A 19,195-nucleotide genomic window follows, 5' to 3' on the forward strand; every position below is an offset into this window, starting at 1 on the left:
ACAGCACTAGTCACCACCATACCAACTCAAGTTGAGTATAACACAAACAAATACCTTAATTCACAATTAAGGAAATTTCAAAAGTTAAGGAAACTTCCCCCCATAACAAACAAAACTCTAGATCAGTATTGTGAAGACTTCTCTAAAGCAACATCTACTCGATCAAACAATGGGCGGTACGACGTACGACTACCACATAAGCCACCTTTTTCCAATACTCCACAAATTAATATAAAACACAAAATTAAAGTTACCTCTGAAAGTCCTTATATTAAAAACAAATACAACTTTTCGGCCCCGCAGGATGGCTTTCGCCAATAATGGACAACAAAACAATTCTGCACAGATCCTAGAGCGGTGGCGGGCTACTAAACGCCAAATTAGCGCATACATAAAAACAAATAAACACAGTTGTATCAAAAGTCGAAAAATCGACATTTTTTCCTAAATTTTCAGAATCAATAAAATCTTAAACAAAATTAAGGTTCAACGAGCACCATATACCCAATGCGATAGTGTGACGCACCTAGACTTACAAAAGGCAAAGGTCGTTCTTATCATTCTTATATAAGCGCTCCTCATAAGAGAAGTGGATGGGAATCTGTTGTAAAATTTTAACATTCCACTTCAAAAAAGTAGCTAGAAATTACCACGATACAATTCGAAATGAAGCCGTTCGCAATTCACGGCCATTTTCTCGCAAAATCCTTCTATTGTCACAGTCCTAACTCCAGGGCTAAGGAGTACCCGTTCCGGCCATATCCGCAAATGAAATGAATAAACGCAAACAACGCATACACATGTTTACTATAACAATAAGCCGGATAAACCCGCAAAATATAGGTCCGAACCATACGCACCTAAAAATAAATAAATAACAAATATTATGTTTAAAACCAAAGGCATTTTCAGGATTTACAGCATGTATTCTGCGCTCTCGGCAACTCTACTAGCAGTACGCCGAAATACATGCAATAGCATATATGTATATACATATATAAAACTAGGCAAAAGATTCGCCTAGGGGGCCCAGGATGTTTAAATGAGTTAAGCATCCATCCCCTCTACTCGGTAAAACTGGCGCATCCTAATGCTACAGTGCAATTCACCACAGCTGATGACACTTCAACGCAACTCACCACACCTGTGCTCCTACCCACTAAACAAAAGGATAGACAACAGGAGAGGAGGACACATCCGCTTACACACTGCGCCGCGTCGACATATTTCTCATATTTTACTCCGGCGACAAATCCGCCAGATCTCAACACAATTCGTCACATACCGCTCGCATCTCAACATTCAGTTTATCATTTCTTCGTTTTGCGACACCCATCCCGCGCGTTTTCAATAATATCGTTTGTACAGCTGATTCGGTGGTTAAACCGCTTCGCACATATGTTGATTCGCATATACATTCTTAATAACTTACTATTGATTGTCAGCTTTATGATTAAAATAAACTAATCCTTTAGATCAAAATTAAACGTGTTTTCACTTATATATATATAGGACATAACGAGAGTGTAAGTGAAATATTTAAAATTTAAGCTCAAGTGTTTGCATCCCACGAAGTTCGCAGCCAAGTATTCATGGTCCTTCGAGCCATTCCGAATGGCACTATTGGTTTCGTCCAAGAAATCAGAAATCGTGATGACAATATTTAAAAAAAAAGGTAAAACAAACTAAAACAAAACAAAAACTGGTGCAGTGTGGTGATGTGACAAAATAATAACTAATAGATGTACAAACATAAGTAACATATACAACAAAAGGCAAAAAATAAAAACAAGTATAGTGGAGCAAACAAAAAACAAAAAAGTTTGGTGACTCGTCAAAATATACTTATGCATATATGCAAAACTGCGGAGACAAAAACAAAATATAGAAAACTTCACAAACACAAAAAAATAAATCGGGCGCAAAAGGTAAAAACCCTAAACAATTACACAAACAAAAAAAAACGAAACAAGCAAAGTGCGAGAACGATGGTGAAGTAAAACAATATCCAGTGCAGCGGTAGAAGTGCAGTGACACAAAAAAAAAAAAATACATAAAAAAACATACTTATATAAAGAACAAAAAATCATAAACATCCATATATTCACACATACAATGTAATATATATTAGTGAGCAGACAAATATGTGAACAGAGTGGAGAGAAACAAAAACAAAGTGCAACAGCAAACAGTTCCAAAAAAACAAAAATAAAACACACAAACCGGGCGCGAAACCACCAAAATAAAAATATTATAAATACAACATACGGGTGCGAATTTAAAAACATAAACTTATATACAAACAACAATACCCACATCAAGCCAGGCAGCTGGAAGACCGAGGAAGAAGAAAAGCGGAATTGACAAGAAAAGGGGCATACAAAAGGGGCAAAAGGTACACACATTTTACGTTATACCCTACAAAAACCAAGTGAGCGTATTCAGTTCATATAAACTTAATTTATATCGCATATATATAAAAACGATCAGGATGACGAGAAAAGTTGAAAACCGGGTAATTGTCTGTCTGTCCGTCCATACAAGCTGTAACTTAATTAAAAATTGAGATATCTTGACGACACTTGGTTTGCCGGTTTCTTGCAAAAACAAATTATGAGTTCGTAAGTGGGAGAAATGGGACCAAATTGGGTATGGCCTTGACCTCTAATAAGTTAAATGTAAATATCTCTCGATTCGAAGCAAGGCGTTCAAGGTGTACGGACATGTATATTAATTCACTCCGTATATTCAGATTGTGCAAAAAGTAACCAATCAATAATTATAAAATAAAATTAAACCATCAATAAAAATCAGTGCATTCCTTAAATGCCTACTTCAGCTTTGTCGAGGCAACAAAAACAACGCCTGGCAAACAAAGGTAACGGCTATGATGGGTCATCGCATCGATCAGCCGAAATGAAAATTAAGCAAGCGCAGTCAGCAGAAGCAGCAGTAATCAACAATCGGGCAACAACAAATGCGCCAACAGCAGACACTATGCAAGTACCAGATGTTGCAAACATTCTTAAGTAAAAAATGAGTGTATTGAATATTTGTTTATGGAATGCTAACGGTGTTAACCAACATAAATTGGAACTTATTAGATTTCTGGATGAAAATAATATTGATGTAATGCTTTTGTTAAAAACTCATCTTACGAACAAAAACAATTTTTTTATACCGGGGCTTAGAATATATGTTACAAATCACTCAGATGGAAAACCGCATGGAGGAACAGCAGTGTTGGTTAGAAAACGGTTAAATCACCACGCATTAGAATCTTATGAACACAGCGCAATTACAAGCAACAACAATATCACTAAAAAATCGGGGTTGTAACCTTAACCTAATGGCTATATACTGTCCACTTCGTTTTAAAATTACAGAAAGCGAATTTAAAGACTTCTTTGGAACACTAGGCCATAGATTTCTAGCAGGTGAAGATTACAATGCAAAACATACGTGTTGGGGCTCACGACTAATTAATCCGGAAGGACAACTGTATCACACTATTATAAATAGGCACAATATCTCCTGGTGAGTCGACATATTGGCCTAGTGATCGTAAAAAAATACCAGATTTAATGGATTTTGCTGTAATCAAAAATATATATAAATCGCACATAACAGCTGATCTATCTTCTGATCACTCTTCTGTACTAATAAAGATATGTGAACAACCCATAGTCGTTGATCCAAAAGTGGGTCTAACATCTTATAAAACGAATTGGCTAAAATATAAAAAATATGTGAGTAGCCACATTAATGTTGAGTACAAAATAGATACAGGAAGAGATATTGACGAAAGCATAAGAGAATTCAATGATATAATAACTAATGCAGTTGTCTTGCAACACCGAACAAAAACTATAAGCCGCTTGGTCCCAGAAAAATCACTAACAGAAAAATAGAAAGCTTGTAAATGAAAAAGGCGTGCAAGGCGTGAATGGCAGATATATCGTTCCCCTTCCACTCAGATTCAATTGAAATCTGCTGCACGTAAATTAAAAAAAGCGCTTAAACGTGAGGAAGAATTCAATACCGAAATGTATATAAAGAAGCTGTGTCCGAATTCAAGCAAGGAAAGTTCCCTTTGGAAAGCCTAAAAGTCCAGGAAGCCACCAACCAACTTCAACATGCCTATACGAGCCTTGGGTGGAAACTGGGCTCGAAGTGACGAGGAAAAGGCAAATTGCTTTGCAAATCACCTAGAAAAGGTATTTCAACCAAATTGCCAAAGAATAACTTTAAGTTGACAACCTTGCCCAATACCGCAAACGAGTCGCATTTATTTATTAGGATTTCTACTTCTGAAGTTACTAGAATAATCAAAGAACTTAACCCAAAAAATTCACCAGGACATGATAATATTACCCCAAAAATGCTAATTGAGTTACCAAATACTGCTGTAGAAGTGCTCTCTTTGCTCTTCAATGCAATTCTTAATCTCGGATACTATCCTAATTCATAGAAAAAGTCGCAGATTATCTTGATAGATAAACCTGGGAAAGACTAATCAGTATTTTACCCTGTCTTTCTAAAATATTTGAAAAAGTGTTACTATCAAATACGACTCCTTTCCTCCACGAAAATAATATAATACCAACGCACCAATTCGGGTTTCGTGAAAAACATACCACGATAGAGCAAGCAAATAGAATTACTAACGAAATAAGAAAAGCATTTGAGCACAGAGAGTACTGTTCAGCTATATATATTTCTAGACGTGGCTCAGGCACTTGATAAGGTGTGGCATGAAGGCCTTTTATATAAGATTAAAAACATTCTACCTTTAGAATTGTATAAAACATTGGAGTCTTATGTAAAAAGTAGACAATTTATGCTAAAAGTGGGAGATTTCATATCTGATGAACGACAGATAAGGGCTGGTGTATCACAGGACAGTGTTTTAGGCCCAACTCTATACATCATATATACAGCAAATCTTCCAACAGCTAATAATGTATTAACATCAACTTTTGCAGATGACACAGCTTAAGTGGGCCGTAACAAATGCCACATAATAGTATAAGGAATATATATTATAATAACTCCTACCCCGCTCACTTCCATATAACGGTATTGTTCAAAATTACTAAAAGTGGAATAAATCAATAACTAATTGCGCCAGAGACTTTAAAATTTATCTGCGTAATGGTGTGAGAATGCTTTATGGGAGCCGCTGTGAAAATTGGACGACGGACGTGGCACCGCCCACTTTTGGGTGAAATCACATCTCGGGCCGGGTGAAATCACATCACCGATTTCAACTAAACTTTGCACACTGTATGTTCTTATATTCCCATCTTACAGTATGAAAATGGGCGAAATTGGTCTACAACCACAATTTTAAATTCAATTTGATTCTTTCATCTTATAGTACACAAATTAAGAACTAATTATAATAACGGAATAAAATTTCGCACCCTATAATTCCTAAAAGTATGCCGCTTTATTATCAAAAATTGCCCAAATCCAAACCAAACTGTCCAAGCCTCTAGGTATCGAATATGGGGACCCCAGTACCTTTAGTTGACTTTTGACATAAAATATCGGTCAATGCGGGAGATATGCAATAGAAATTCCGAGAGAATCCTTTCCTGACAATATTGGTTTTGTGTATCAAAATTTGGTTAAATCTTGTTCTTCTATTTTTGGGGAAACCGAAGCAATTAGAAATGCCTTTTTCCGGCCGACTGTTGCTGTTGGGTACCTGTTGGCAAGAGTTATTCTGCGTTAGATTTCGAGGCTGACATTTTTTATTTGTTGCGAAATTATGTACGACTTCGAAGTTATGACTGTCAACAGCTACGTGGGAGCGTAGTCGTGAGTGCGACGACTATTTGTTTGATGACAAGATATATTTTGTCTTCCCCTCGTTCACTACAGGACCCATTTGTTTCGCTTTCTTATACAGTCTGGAGCAAGCAGAACTAACGGCGCGGAAGCTGATGCCAATGATATCAATATCACATGCATCCCTGAATTCTGCTACAATAAATTTTTAGCGCATATTGAAATAAATATTGATATTATTAATTTTGTTTTAGAAATTTTTAGGTTAATTTACAGAAACACTGTGTCACAGATAATTTTTTCAAACATTTTTCCAAGTTCAATTCTTAATAAATTGTATTTTCTATTGGTTTATTTCCAACCACTGGCGACGTTACTATTTAATAAAAATACAATTATAATACACATATGTATGTATATAAGCAAAGCACTCGCTACTTGGCACTCACGTCACTGTTGACAGTCATAACTTTGAAGTTATAGATAGTTTCGTATATTAACGAACCACCAACAACGTCAGCCTGGAAATTAAACGCAGGATAACTCTTGCCAACAGGTGCTACTTCGAATTGGGTAGGCAATTGAGAAATACTCTCCCCTCTCCTCTCTCGACGAACAAAAACCAAACTCTATAAGTCACTCATAATTCTCGTCCTGCTATATGGTGCAGAGGCTTGGACGATGACATCAACAGATGAATTGACATTGCGAGTTTTCGAGAGAAAAGTTCTGCGAAAGATTTACGGCCCTTTGCGCGTTGGCCACGGCGAATATCGCATTCGATGGAACGATGAGCTTTATGAGATATATGATGACATTGACATAGTTCAGCGAATTAAAAGACAGCGGCCATGGTGGCTAGGTCATGTTATCCGAAAAGACGAAAACACTCCAGCTCTGACAGTAGTCGACACTGTACCCGCCAGGGGGAAGCAGAGGAAGAGAAAGACCTCCACTCCGTTGAAAGGACCAAGTGGAGAAGGACCTGGCTACGCTACGACTGGCGCGCTGTTGTTAACTCGGCTATAATCGCGTAAGCGGTGTCTACGCCAGTTAAGAAGAAGAAGATATATGTATGCATGACTGTATTTATATTTTCTAAAAGTATTTGTGTTTGACTACTGTAATTTGTTATGAAAACTTAGGTTACAATATGGATTGTTTGCTGCTAACGCAGGTAGTTTTTGACATGTAACAATATTTCAGTTGAATACAACAACTTGCCGAAATATGGAACGAATGTATGCAAATACAACAAATGAATTTGAGTTCATCTGGCATCCGATTTACAAAAACATTTGGCCACGAGAATGAATTAGAAACGCATTTCAACTAAACAAACCAAATTATAACACATTTAATGCCAATATTTATATACAAGTACATATACCGTTATCTAAGTAGATCTTGTTGAATTTTTTCCATATTTATTAGCTAATGTGAGCAAGTAACAAACGTCTTATTGCCAGCCGCGTAAAAAGCATAGAGTTTTCTTTTGCCCCTATTGCGGTTTTCATCCCAACTGCATTTCAGTCGAAGTTTAAAAGTTCGGTATTGCCAACTTCAACTCAATTATTCAAAAAAAATTGCGGTTGAAGTATGATCGAACTTCAACTTTTTTGGTATGCTTAATAGCAATTGAAGTTTATTTATATACTAGTCAACCCCACTCGTACAGAGTTGAAAACCGCAATACCAAAAAAGTTGAAGTTCGACCATACTTCAACCGCAACATTCGTGCAGTGAAATACAAAAAAATATTAAAGAAAAATGGAGGACGGGTAAAATAACTATTTTAATTAATGTTAAATTAATTTTAATTAATATTTTTGTTATACATTTTTAGAAAAAATAAAGTTACAACAAAAAAGCAATTCGAAAAATTGGTGGAGTTAATGGAGAAGTTTCCAGAAGTAGGAAGAGGAAAGCCACAATTTGGAAACAATAAATTCAAATTGAGATGCAGCGCTTCAAATTGCTAAATTAAAATCTTCGCAAAGATTTTAATTTTTTTTGGTTATTTAAGACAAAAAGTAATATTTTTTTTATTTTATTTTTAATAATTCTGGAATGAAGTGATATTTTATATTTTTGTACCATAGTTTAAGTTTACCTTAAACAAGAAAAAACGTTAACTTCGGTTGCACCGAAGCTAAATACCCTTCACAGGTGCATTTCTGTTAGTAACTATGTGTTCAGTTTGTATGGAAGCTATATGATATAGTTAACTGATCTGAACAATTTCCTCGGAGATTACATTGTTGCCTTAGAAAATAACATATATCAAGTTTCGTGAATATATCTTGTCAAATGTGAAGGTTGTCCATACAAGAACTTGATTCCGATCGTTCAGTTTGTATGGCAGCTATAGGCTATAGTTAACCGATCTGAACAATTTCCTCGCAGATTACATTGTTGCCTTAGAAAATAACATATATCAAGTTTCGTGAATATATCTTGTCAAATGTGAAAGTTGTCCATACAAGAACTTGATACCGATCGTTCAGTTTGTATGGCAGCTATATGCTATAGTTAACCGATCTGAACAATTTCTTCGCAGATTACATTGTTGCCTTAGAAAATAACATATACCAAATTTCGTGAATATATCTAGTCAAATGTGAAAGTTTTCCATATAAGAACTTGTTTCCGATCGTTCAGTTTGTATGGCAGCTATATGCTATAGTTAACCGATTTGATAAATTTCTTCGGAGATTACATTGTTGCCTTAGAAAATAACATATATCAAGTTTCGTGAATATATCTTGTCAAATGTGAAAGTTGTCCATACAAGAACTTGATTCCGATCGTTCAGTTTGTATGGTAGCTATACGCTATAGTCAACCGATCTGATCAATTTCTTCGGAGATTACATTGTTGCCTTAGAAAATAATCTGTACCAAATTTCGTGAATATATCTTGACAAATATGAAAGTTTTCCCTACAAGAACTTGATTCCGATCGTTCAGTTTGTATGGCAGCTATATGTTATAGTGGCCCGATATCGGCCGTTCCGACAAATGAGCAGCTTCTTGAAGAGAAAATGACGTTTGCAAAATTTCAAAACGATATCTTAAAAACTGAGAGACTAGTTCGTATATATACAGACAGACGGACAGACGGACAGACTGACGGACATGGCTAAATCGACTCAGCTCGACATACTGATCATTTATATATATACCTTATAGGGTCTCCGACGATTCCTTCTGGGTGTTACAAACTTCGTGACAAACTTAATATACCCTGTTCAGGGTATAAAAATGAAGTGATATTGTTATTTAATGAATTAATTTAAATAAAATTTAAATATATGCCTGAATAAATAGCACATTAGAAATAATAAATGAAATTTAATATTTTAATTGTTTAGAGGGAAGTCATAATATTATTGCGAATTATTCGAGCCGTATCCTCTTCTTCTCTTTCTATGTCCAAAATATCATTGGTCATTGTAGTATGTGAAGTAGATGGTATTTCTTCCGGAGATTCCACTTGAGAGTGTTGGCAAATATTGTGCAATGCGCAACAAGCATTCACAATTTGCGTAGCCTTTTCGGGAGTGTAATGTAAACCTCGTACAGATAAAAGACAACGAAATCTACTCTTGAGTACACCAATTGTCCGCTCTACAATATTCCGGGCCTTTGAGTGTACTGTATTGTAGCGTGCTTGGGGAGAAGAAGCTTCCGCCAAGCGATAAGGCGTCATTAAAAATTTGTGCAGAGGATAGCCAGCGTCGCCTAAGAAATTACATTACTCTAATTATTTAGCAATAAATACGATCAAGTCTTACCCAAGATCCAAGTGTTATTCTGTATATTGTTCTGTAAATGCACTTTCAAATCGCTAACATTGAAAACAAAAGAGTCATGATTTGCGCCTGCATGCCTAGCATCCACATACCGAATAGACATTTTATAATCACAAAGCTAAAAATTTTAAGAAATTATACCATTTTGTTTCTAATATAATTCAGATTTTATACATACAATCATCACGTTTAAACTGTAGTAGCCCTTTCTGTTAAGATAAAGATGTTGCACTTCTTTTCTTGGTGAAATTATGCGAACATGAGTTCCGTCGATGCAACCAACTACTCCCGGAAAGCACTTTTTGAATAAAATGAAACTTTTGAAGCGTTTTGCTTCTCCTCAGTCATTTTAATCCATTGGGCACAATACGTTGTTCAATTATATTTAGAACCTCTTTAATTACTAAAGATATCGTAGGTTGCGCCAACCCAATGTTAAAATCATTTCCACTGCATTTTTGATAACCACCGTCAGCAAGGAAACGCAGAGTTGCGCATAATTTTAATATAGGAGGTATGGCCGTTCCTCGCACACGTTTGTGGAAATGTTCCTTCATCTCATTCAGTAAAAAACAAAATGCTTCTTTATTTAATCGAAAATAACTTATGAATCTGCAACAAACATTATTAAAAAGCAATTCAATTGTGAAAAAACTATGGCCTACTTTGCATTTGGAAGCTCCAATGGATTTGAGTGATCGCGAAGGCTTTTTCGTATACGTAGCACATCAATTTTGCCACCAGTATTTTCGTCATTGTAATATAAATCAAAACTTATATCCATTTTTTATTTATTGTTTATTATATATGTTTATTCACTTTTTCGCGAGCGACAACTGAATTCAATTGTTTAAATATGTCGTTTACAAAATTTTAGCTGTTTCACTATCTGTAAAATTTCCCTTTCTTAGGTTGGCAACGCCAATCATACTTCGACTGAACTTAGTTGAAGTTCGCAATACCGAAAAAGACTTTGGTTGATCTGAAGTTGAGTTGCCTTAGCATCAATTCGACCAAGTCGGGTTGAAAACCGCAATAGGGGCATTTATCTCAAAAAAATTACTTAACAAGATGGCGGTTGGTGTAATCTTGTATTATATCATTCTTGAAATTGAACCACCACAATAAAAACGAGTGTCACTCATTGGGAAAAAATGTCCAGTCTGCTTTCAGATGTCGAAACGACCAGGTTAAAGCCGCACGAAATACGGCGGCGAAGAACTGCCAAGGTGCATGCATCAGCTTCTTTGCAAAATGTGGTCGGATCAAAGCATGCCCATTGTTTGGAACCTAAGTGTGCTTTGACCAATCCACAAAAAGGGGGACCCTACAATCTGCGCCAATTACCATGGGATAAGCCTCCTTAATATCAATATCGTATATAAGATCTTATCGAGTGTGCAAGGCTGAAACCCACTATCAACGAAATGATTGGACCTTATCAGCGTAGTTTTTGACTTGGAAAATATACTATCAACCAAACTTTCCCTACACACACTACCCCTTCGTCCATTTTAAAGCCTTCTTCTTCGATCCATTGCTGGAGAAAGTATTACGAGCTGCAAAGCTAAATATAAAAGTGTAAAGCTGCTGGCGTATGCCGATGATATTGATATCATTGGTCTCAACAACTGCGCCGTTAGTACTGCTTTCTCCATACTGGGTAAGGAAGCGAAACGTATGGCTCTGCTTGGGTACGAGGATAACACCAATTATCCCCTATCATCAAATTAACAGTACTTGCATTCGCGACTTGGCTCGCACGTCACTGTTGACAGTCATAGATTTAGGCTATCGTCAACGCTGAATAACTCGTGCTTACAGGTGTTACTTCGGACGGAGTAGGCAATTTAGAAGTAAAGTCCTTTCTCGACGAAGAAAGGCCAAAATCTATAAGTCACTCATTATTCCCGTCCTGGTGTATGGTGCAGAAGCATGAACGATGACAACATCTGATGAGTCAACGTTTCGAGTTTTCGAGACGTGGATACCGCAGTCGATGGGACGATAAGCTGTACGAAATATACGGCGAAGACTACATCCTGTCTCGATCCCACATCAGTTTCGACTTAACCATGTGACGCACTATGTTATCTGGCGTCACTGGCTGAGTAAAAATAACCCCTAATACGTATTTGGTGGAGCCATTTGGATAAGTAAATATAATAAAAAAGCTCAAGTAAGTGTGAGGTATTCTATGTAAATAAAGGATCAATTTGAAGTTCGGATAACTGTCTATCCATCTGACCGTCTGTCTCTAAAAACGATAACTTGAAAAAAATTAAGATATCTTGTAAAACTTCCTACTGCCACGCCCACCTACCACAATTAAACGAAAAATTATAATTTGCCACAATTAAGCACTAAATTTAGATGCATGACTGTAATTTGATTCAGGGAATCGCGGGACACCTGTTGGTAAAAAGTTATACATATGTATATGCATCCTGTCAATACCTCCCTTCGCCCCCTATATACGTAATGGAATGGTTGCCATGCCCATAAAACAAAACTTATAAAATGACATAAATAAGCTCTACAATAGGATATAAAACTGTTATTTAGTACAACGAATCGTATAAGGTAGGGGCATACGTGGTTTGGAATATTTTGAAAAGTGCACGTGATTAATAAATTTGAGATATACACTCAGTCCTTTTTTTACGCGATTTTTGGTTCTGCCACTAATCGCGTAAAAAAAAATCGCGTAAAAATGGTTAGTTTTCCAATATTAAATGACGAATTGGTTCCGAATATAAAAAATATCGCGTATAACAAAATATACGCGCAAAAAAATATTCAAAAACAATACAATAAGTTTCAAATTTCAGACATGATTTATTCATTCATAACAAAATAAAAAATACAAAACAAAAACCATATATAAAAGAGAAGAAAATAGAAAATAGGTAGATTTATTGAAAAAAGCGTTGAATGCTGTTTAATCACTGTCATTATCCGTAGTGGAAATTATTCTTAGCCGCTTATTTTGATGGCCGGCACTGATATCACTAGAATTTCTATCAGAATCAATAGTAGGAACTATGGATTGATGTTCTGATTGACTTAGCATCTCCGAGTTTGAATTCTTCTTTTTGGACCCAATAAATTCCGATGTAGTTCTTTATATCTTAACATGCAGAGACTCAATTCTTTTTGAAAAATTCGTGCACGTTCGGCATCAGTATCATTTGCTACAAAATAATTTTCCAATTCTGCTGCAAGTTTAAGACCAAGCAAAAAACGAAAAAAAGCAATCGCGTTAATGTGAGAAATTCGCGTAAAAAAAGGAATTTGCGCTGCGAAAATAACCGCGTTAAAGTGAAATAGCGTAAAAAGAGATCGCGTAAAAAAAGGACTGAGTGTACATACATACATATGTATGTATATCTCCCCAACCGATGAAGCTTAATCGGCCGAATTCGGAATATAGAAATGTGCTAATTCGGTTAAAACGACGACCATGGTAAAAAAAAGAAAAAAAACTCACTAACGCATTAGCGCGCATTTCCGCAAAACATTAAATTTAAATTAGTATGTAAAGACTTCGCAATCAGTTTCAATGTTATCCTGACATTCTATGTTATATGTAATGTGAAAAGGGATGAATCTGATCTTGCATATTTCCCAAACAACAGAATTTCAAATTCCACATGAACCACACAAAGGATTTATTGGGATAAAACTTTAAACAAATAGTGATTTTAATATATGCTATTTCAAGTCTAAAATTGGTCATAAATAATCAGAACATAACCGTTCACGCATAGTGCCTAAGGCTGACAATTTCCCGGAATATCGGTCAATATCTCACATATTATATATTATTGAATTTCGGAGAGAGTTATTTCATGAAAACAATGTACCTTTGTACCAAATATACAATTTTAAACTGATCATTCCTGGAGAATAATACACTCATGTTTGACAAGCATGAGCTCATTTACGGTGTAGATTTCAAAGCGGTAGCATATACGAATGAAATTTATTTGTACGCAGAAACTTTTATACAAAGTGTCAAATGTTAGTGTTACATTACCACACTTTCGAAGGTTTATGGAATGTTAAAATAGAAGCATACTGAAAAAAAATGAAGAGAAAATGAAGCAGTACGAAATCTCCTTAAAAAACTGATAAGGAGCTCCACCGTGGTTAAAGATTCATTAAATATGTTCGATTCGCAAAAAGTTACAATAATCTGTTTTGCTGGATATTTGTACTTCTACGAGAAGATTTTCATGCGCAAACTTATTACAATGTTTGTACCAATATCTCATTTCATCTTTTTCAATTTATTATTTTTCATTTTCAGTGAAATTGCAGCACATGCCAAAACAAAACTGATGTTTGTCGTGTTTATTTGATCGTTTGCGGCAAAACTCGAGTGAACATCACTAACACATATGCATTGTTTGGCGCAATTAATCGTCTCCAGGGCACTTAAAGCTGGCGAATTTTTTAGAGGAAGACTAGCGCAGAAAGAAAAATGAGCACTAGTTTAAGAAAATACCGCTCGAACTTAAGAAAAGGTACTAAAGATCGATTTAAGAACGCAGCTGAGATTAAGAGTTGAAGAAGCATCGAAGATCAAAATCGGCTTAATTAGATACATAGAAATGATAAGAATCACCCGTGTCGAGAAAAATAAAAAAAACGTTTAAGCGTTGCGTTAAAACTTAACTGTACGCAAACCAAGTGGAAATCTGTTTTCTGACAACTTAAAGACGTGGACAATTCGCAGGAAACTGCCTTCTTCCTACTGTGAAACATTCCCCATATATAGTATAATGAAATGATGATGCATTTCCAAGTACAAATCGGACTCAAAATTTATATTAGAGGGCTAAGGGAACGCTGAGAAATATAACAATATTATAACGGAAGAGGTGGTACCCAACACCTTAAGGGGGGAGATACCCCTAGAATTTTCAAAACATGCAAAAAACTTTTTCGCTCTAATCAATTGAAAAATTATTTAAAAATTTGGTCCCGAAGTTTCATTGGTTTACTCCCAAATAGGCCCCAGAATCACTGCATTTCATGCAGCGTCTGTATAATACCAAAACTTTGAGGCTCGTTTCCTCTAAACTAGTTTTTTTTATCCGGCCGCCGAATTATTTATTTTATTTTAGAGTTGTTTAACTACATATTTTGATGTCGAAAAACACAGGTAAAAAGGGTACATTTTACAATATCCAGGCCTACATCCCCAATTTCTCGAAGTTGCCAAAACCATCTACTATGCACTTGATAAAAGATTTCTGATTAAAAAAAAAATATTTTTTTCCTTTCAGATAAGAAGAGTAGTCAGGAAGTTGACGGGTGCGTTGATTTTTCCGCCATTTTGTTTTTTGTTTTTCCATAAAAGTGTTTTTATACTCTCGCAACAAAGTTGCCAAAGAGAGTATTATAGTTTTGTTCACATAACGGTTGTTTGTAAGTCCTAAAACTAAAAAAGTCAGATATAGGGTTATGTATACCAAAGTGATCAGGGCGACGAGTAGAAACCCGGATGTCTGTCTGTCCGTCCGTCCGTCTGTCCGTCCGTCCGTGCAAGCTGTAACTTGAGTAAAAATTGAGATATCATGATGAAACTTGGTACACGTATTCCTTGGCTCCATAAGAAGGTTAAGTTCGAAGATGGGCAAAACCGGCCCACTGCCACGCCCACAAAATGGCGGAAACCGAAAACCTATAAAGTATCATAACTAAGCCATAAATAAAGATATTAAAGTGAAATTTGGCACAAGGGATCGCATTAGGGAGGGGCATATTTGGACGTAATTTTTTGGAAAAGTGGGCGTGGCCCCGCCCCCTACTAAGTTTTTTGTACGTATCTCAGAAACTAATCTAGCTATGTCAACCAAACTCTACAGAGTCGTTTTATTCAGGCATTTCCATATACAGTTCAAAAATGGAAGAAATCGGATAATAACCACGCCCACCTCCCATACCAAGGTTATGTTGAAAATCACTAAAAGTGCGTTAACCGACTAACAAAAATTGTCAGAAACACAAAATTTTACGGAAGAAATTGCAGAAGGAAGCTGCATCCAGGATTTTTTTAAAAATTGAAAATGGGCGTGGCCTCGCCCACTTCTGGACCAAAAACCATATCTCAGGAACTACTAGACCGATTTCAATGAAATTCGGTATATAATATATTCTTAACACCCTTATGACATGTACGAAATATGGGTGAAATCGGTTCATAACCACGCCTTCTTCCAATATAACGCTATTTTGAATACCATCTGATGCCTTCTCTGTATAATATATAGTACATTAGGAACCAATGATGATAGCGGAATAAAACTTTACAAAAATACGGTATTTGAAAAATTTGTAAATGACGTATAATGAAAACTCGATTATCACTTTATCATGCGAGAGTATAAAATGTTCGGTGACACCCGAACTTAGCCCTTCCTTACTTGTTATTTTTTAGTTCAATAATACCTCCTAATATAATATATATGCAAAAAATCGGATGTGATATGTTTTTATTTTCCCATAATAAAAATTGAAAAGTTACCTTTTTTGACGGTACTAGAGGTATCCCCCCGTGTACATCTTATGATCCGCAAGTACGTAACCAAAACAGCAGACTCGGGATATTTTCAGTTTGTTGGAATGGGCGGTACAGCCACACATTGGAACAGACTTGAGTTGCTGATCTGTGTGCAGAGCCAGTCTGATTCTTGGAACCAAATTGATTTCTAGTGTATTTATTTACCCCAGTGTTTGTTACTGATTTAAGTAGTGACGTCAGCCGACTCATACTTGCAAACTGTAACTGGCACAGTCAAAGTGAGATTCCTAAGCAGAAGAAAAGCTAGCAGCAGTAACCAGAGAACGTATATTTATAGAGAAGGTCCTACAACGGACAAGCGTGTGAACTGTCAAAAGCTAACAAAATGCGATGAGCGTGTTTCACCAGAGCTAGCTAAGAAAGAGAAATTTTAACAGTGGCGCGTGAACAGATCTGAGCATTTAATGAAAATTATGCGCAGAAATATACATTGCTGTTACAGACGTATGTTGGCCCTTTGCTTATATTTTTATACGTTTACAAACCATCATATTAATTAAGGGTATTCCATCAAACTCATAAATGACTCATAAAATTCTTAAACTCATAAAATTCTGTGCCTTATAAATGAGCTGTCAAAATTTGTATGAAAAAATGTTTACGCGTTTCGTATAAAACTATGAGGCAAATTCGAAGCGTATTTGCTTCATAAACTGATATTTTGTTTTAGTGTTGCCATTACACAAAAATAATTTACATTTAGTGCTTCAAAAAAGTAAAGTTTTTAGTGCAGGCAACACTACTTGCAAAGAAAAAAAGAACGGTGAAACATTTGAGCTTGTTACAAAATTTTGTTTAATTTAAAGAAATAAAAACCATCTGAAACCTTTGTATAATGAGTGCATCAGTAAGTATTACTTAAATTTCTCGTGAAGATGAAAATTGCAGAAATACATTTTATATTCAGGAATTAGAAGAAAAGGTCAAAGCTAAGCGCTTCCGGGCAGCACCAAAACATTGTTGGAGCAGTGAGCAAACTATGTAGAAGCCTTTTAGAGGAAGTGCGCGGAGAAATAAAAGACCGCCCGGAGTCATTTGAGGTTCGTATCTTACTTTTTTTTCATTGGCTTATAAATGCATAGTTTTTTTTTATACAGAAGCCTATTGCACAAAAATTTTATTCGAAAATATCTGCTAAGTGCCCTTTGCTCGCAAACATTAATTGGAAAGTGATGAAGAGCAAAATGCGCTATTTAAAAGGAATATATATGGAGGCCGTGAAATGGCGTAGTCAAACAGGAGCTGGATTAATTGAAAATGGAGAAGTAGAAAGCGTCAAGGGTATTTTATTTTCTTTGTCTTCTAAATACGAAATTAAATTAAACCAAGTTTCGCAGACTACATTCAAAATATTTGTCCCTTCTTCGAAATACTGGACGAGATTTTTGGGCTCAGAAAGTCCCTGAACCCTACGGTTATAATTGAGAGTAGCAATATAGAAGTCCTCTATGAAGACAGCGAGGAGGTTTTTTTAATTGATAATGTTGATGATATTTCAAAAAATTGCTCGAGTTCACGTATATCAGCCAGTACTCCTATTCCGCCCGATACTCCACAGCCAGACGTTCATTTATCACTGGAATTATCATCGAACAATGCAAGCAGCTTCAACGGCGACTCTGAGATTGAGAATAAAAAAAAAAGAATGAGATCGAAACACAGCCTAAAGAAAAAGCAAAATGCATGCAAGCTATGCCGGCGTATTACAAGGAATGCTTGAAGCAAAATTGGATTTGGAAAGAAAAAGAAAAACAGGAATTGGAGATGAAAAAGATAGAGATTGAACGTGATGAACGACTTGCTTTGGCGAAAATGAAATTAGAAAATGAAATAGAAGAAAAACTCAAAATGTACGAACTAGAGTTAAAATATAAAAAAGCATAAGAACTTCTAAATCCTCACATATATTTTGTGTCTTTAAAGATTACATATATACAAATAAAGAAGACCTTAACAGTTTCTAATGCTTTAAAATATGAAATCAAATTAAAAGTTGTTAATTTAAGGCATTTTGGTTGCTGGCTTTCGCCGATAGCAATAGCTTTCAACCATATTGTTTGGCTTTTCCAAGTCATCGTAGGGTAAGGGCAGGATGTGAGGGTTTTGTTAGATTTTGCAGACCTAAAATTAATAAACAGGTTATTTTTCGCAATGATATAGAAAGAAGAATACTAAATTAACTAAAAAAATTTAAAAATTATTTATTGTTGACATTTCATTTAAAATTTTCATTATGGCTCGTCTCTTGTGTTCTCTTTCTAAGGCTGGAAACTGTTGGAATTGGTTCTCATTCACTTCATCATTGTCAAAACTATCTTCTAAGTTTTCGATTTCAAATGTATCCACTATTTTCCTGCTCAAATATAATGTTATGTAGAATGGCGCAAACAAGAACCCACCGGCAAGCAAGCCTTACACTTGCGTCATCTTTAATTTGGATTTTTAATTCTTTGAGGGAGTTAAACCTTTCCTTCAAAATGCCAAAGCAATTTTCAATACGCACACGATACTTGGAATGGGTATTGTTAAACTCATTTCTTTGTTGCAAAGTGCAATCGTAGGAATTAGTTCTAAATGGGGTTATAACCGTATTCGTTAGTGGCTAAATGAGTTAAGCTTCCCGCCCTCACGCGCCATTTCACCACACAATACACCACCCACAAGCAACACTGGCACTACACCACACAACACACCACTCACAAGCAACACTGGCACACACACCCACCAATACACGCAGCTGCTAATCCACCACCGCCCAACGAGCAAAAAGCTTCGTCCTGGAAATGAAACTTCACTTCGATCACGATTTTCGATACGTAAATATCGGCGGACGTTATATACTTTTTTTTCCATATTCGGCACGCAGCGAAAACACATTTTTTCTCATCTGGCGATATTCGACACGCAGCAAAACATCTTTTCATCTGGCGATATTCGACACGCAGCAAAACATCTTTTTTTACATCTGGCGATCTTCGGCGCAACAGTTCAAT

The 19,195-nt window shown here is 35.9% G+C and overlaps 1 protein-coding gene and 2 long non-coding RNA genes across 3 annotated transcripts; 2 read left to right on the top strand and 1 right to left on the bottom strand.

Moving 5' to 3' along the window:
- Window positions 1-2,026: 2,026 nt before the first annotated feature.
- Window positions 2,027-15,037, top strand: LOC126764573 (uncharacterized). Its single transcript, XR_007668075.1, has 2 exons — window positions 2,027-2,395; window positions 13,923-15,037. It is a non-coding gene; the product is annotated as an uncharacterized LOC126764573 (long non-coding RNA).
- On the bottom strand, window positions 9,130-9,983 carry LOC126764562 (putative nuclease HARBI1). The gene is made up of 3 exons (XM_050482255.1): window positions 9,789-9,983; window positions 9,593-9,728; window positions 9,130-9,539 (listed from the first exon to the last, which is right to left on the bottom strand). The coding sequence occupies exons 1-3, from the start codon at window positions 9,792-9,794 to the stop codon at window positions 9,166-9,168; spliced, it is 516 nt and encodes a 171-aa protein (XP_050338212.1). The 5' UTR covers window positions 9,795-9,983; the 3' UTR covers window positions 9,130-9,165.
- Window positions 15,038-16,369: 1,332 nt separating the features above from the next.
- On the top strand, window positions 16,370-18,161 carry LOC126764576 (uncharacterized). The gene is made up of 3 exons (XR_007668079.1): window positions 16,370-17,049; window positions 17,110-17,242; window positions 17,300-18,161. It is a non-coding gene; the product is annotated as an uncharacterized LOC126764576 (long non-coding RNA).
- The last annotated feature ends 1,034 nt before the right edge of the window (window positions 18,162-19,195 follow it).

The sequence above is a fragment of the Bactrocera neohumeralis genome, unplaced genomic scaffold (assembly GCF_024586455.1).
Source record: "Bactrocera neohumeralis isolate Rockhampton unplaced genomic scaffold, APGP_CSIRO_Bneo_wtdbg2-racon-allhic-juicebox.fasta_v2 cluster09, whole genome shotgun sequence".
NCBI lineage: Eukaryota > Metazoa > Arthropoda > Insecta > Diptera > Tephritidae > Bactrocera > Bactrocera neohumeralis.

Coding starts and splice junctions, on each gene's coding strand:
- LOC126764562 (XM_050482255.1), bottom strand. Junction 9,540..9,592: donor GAATAACACTTGGATCTTGG/GTAAGACTTGAT, acceptor GTAATTTCTTAG/GCGACGCTGGCTATCCTCTG.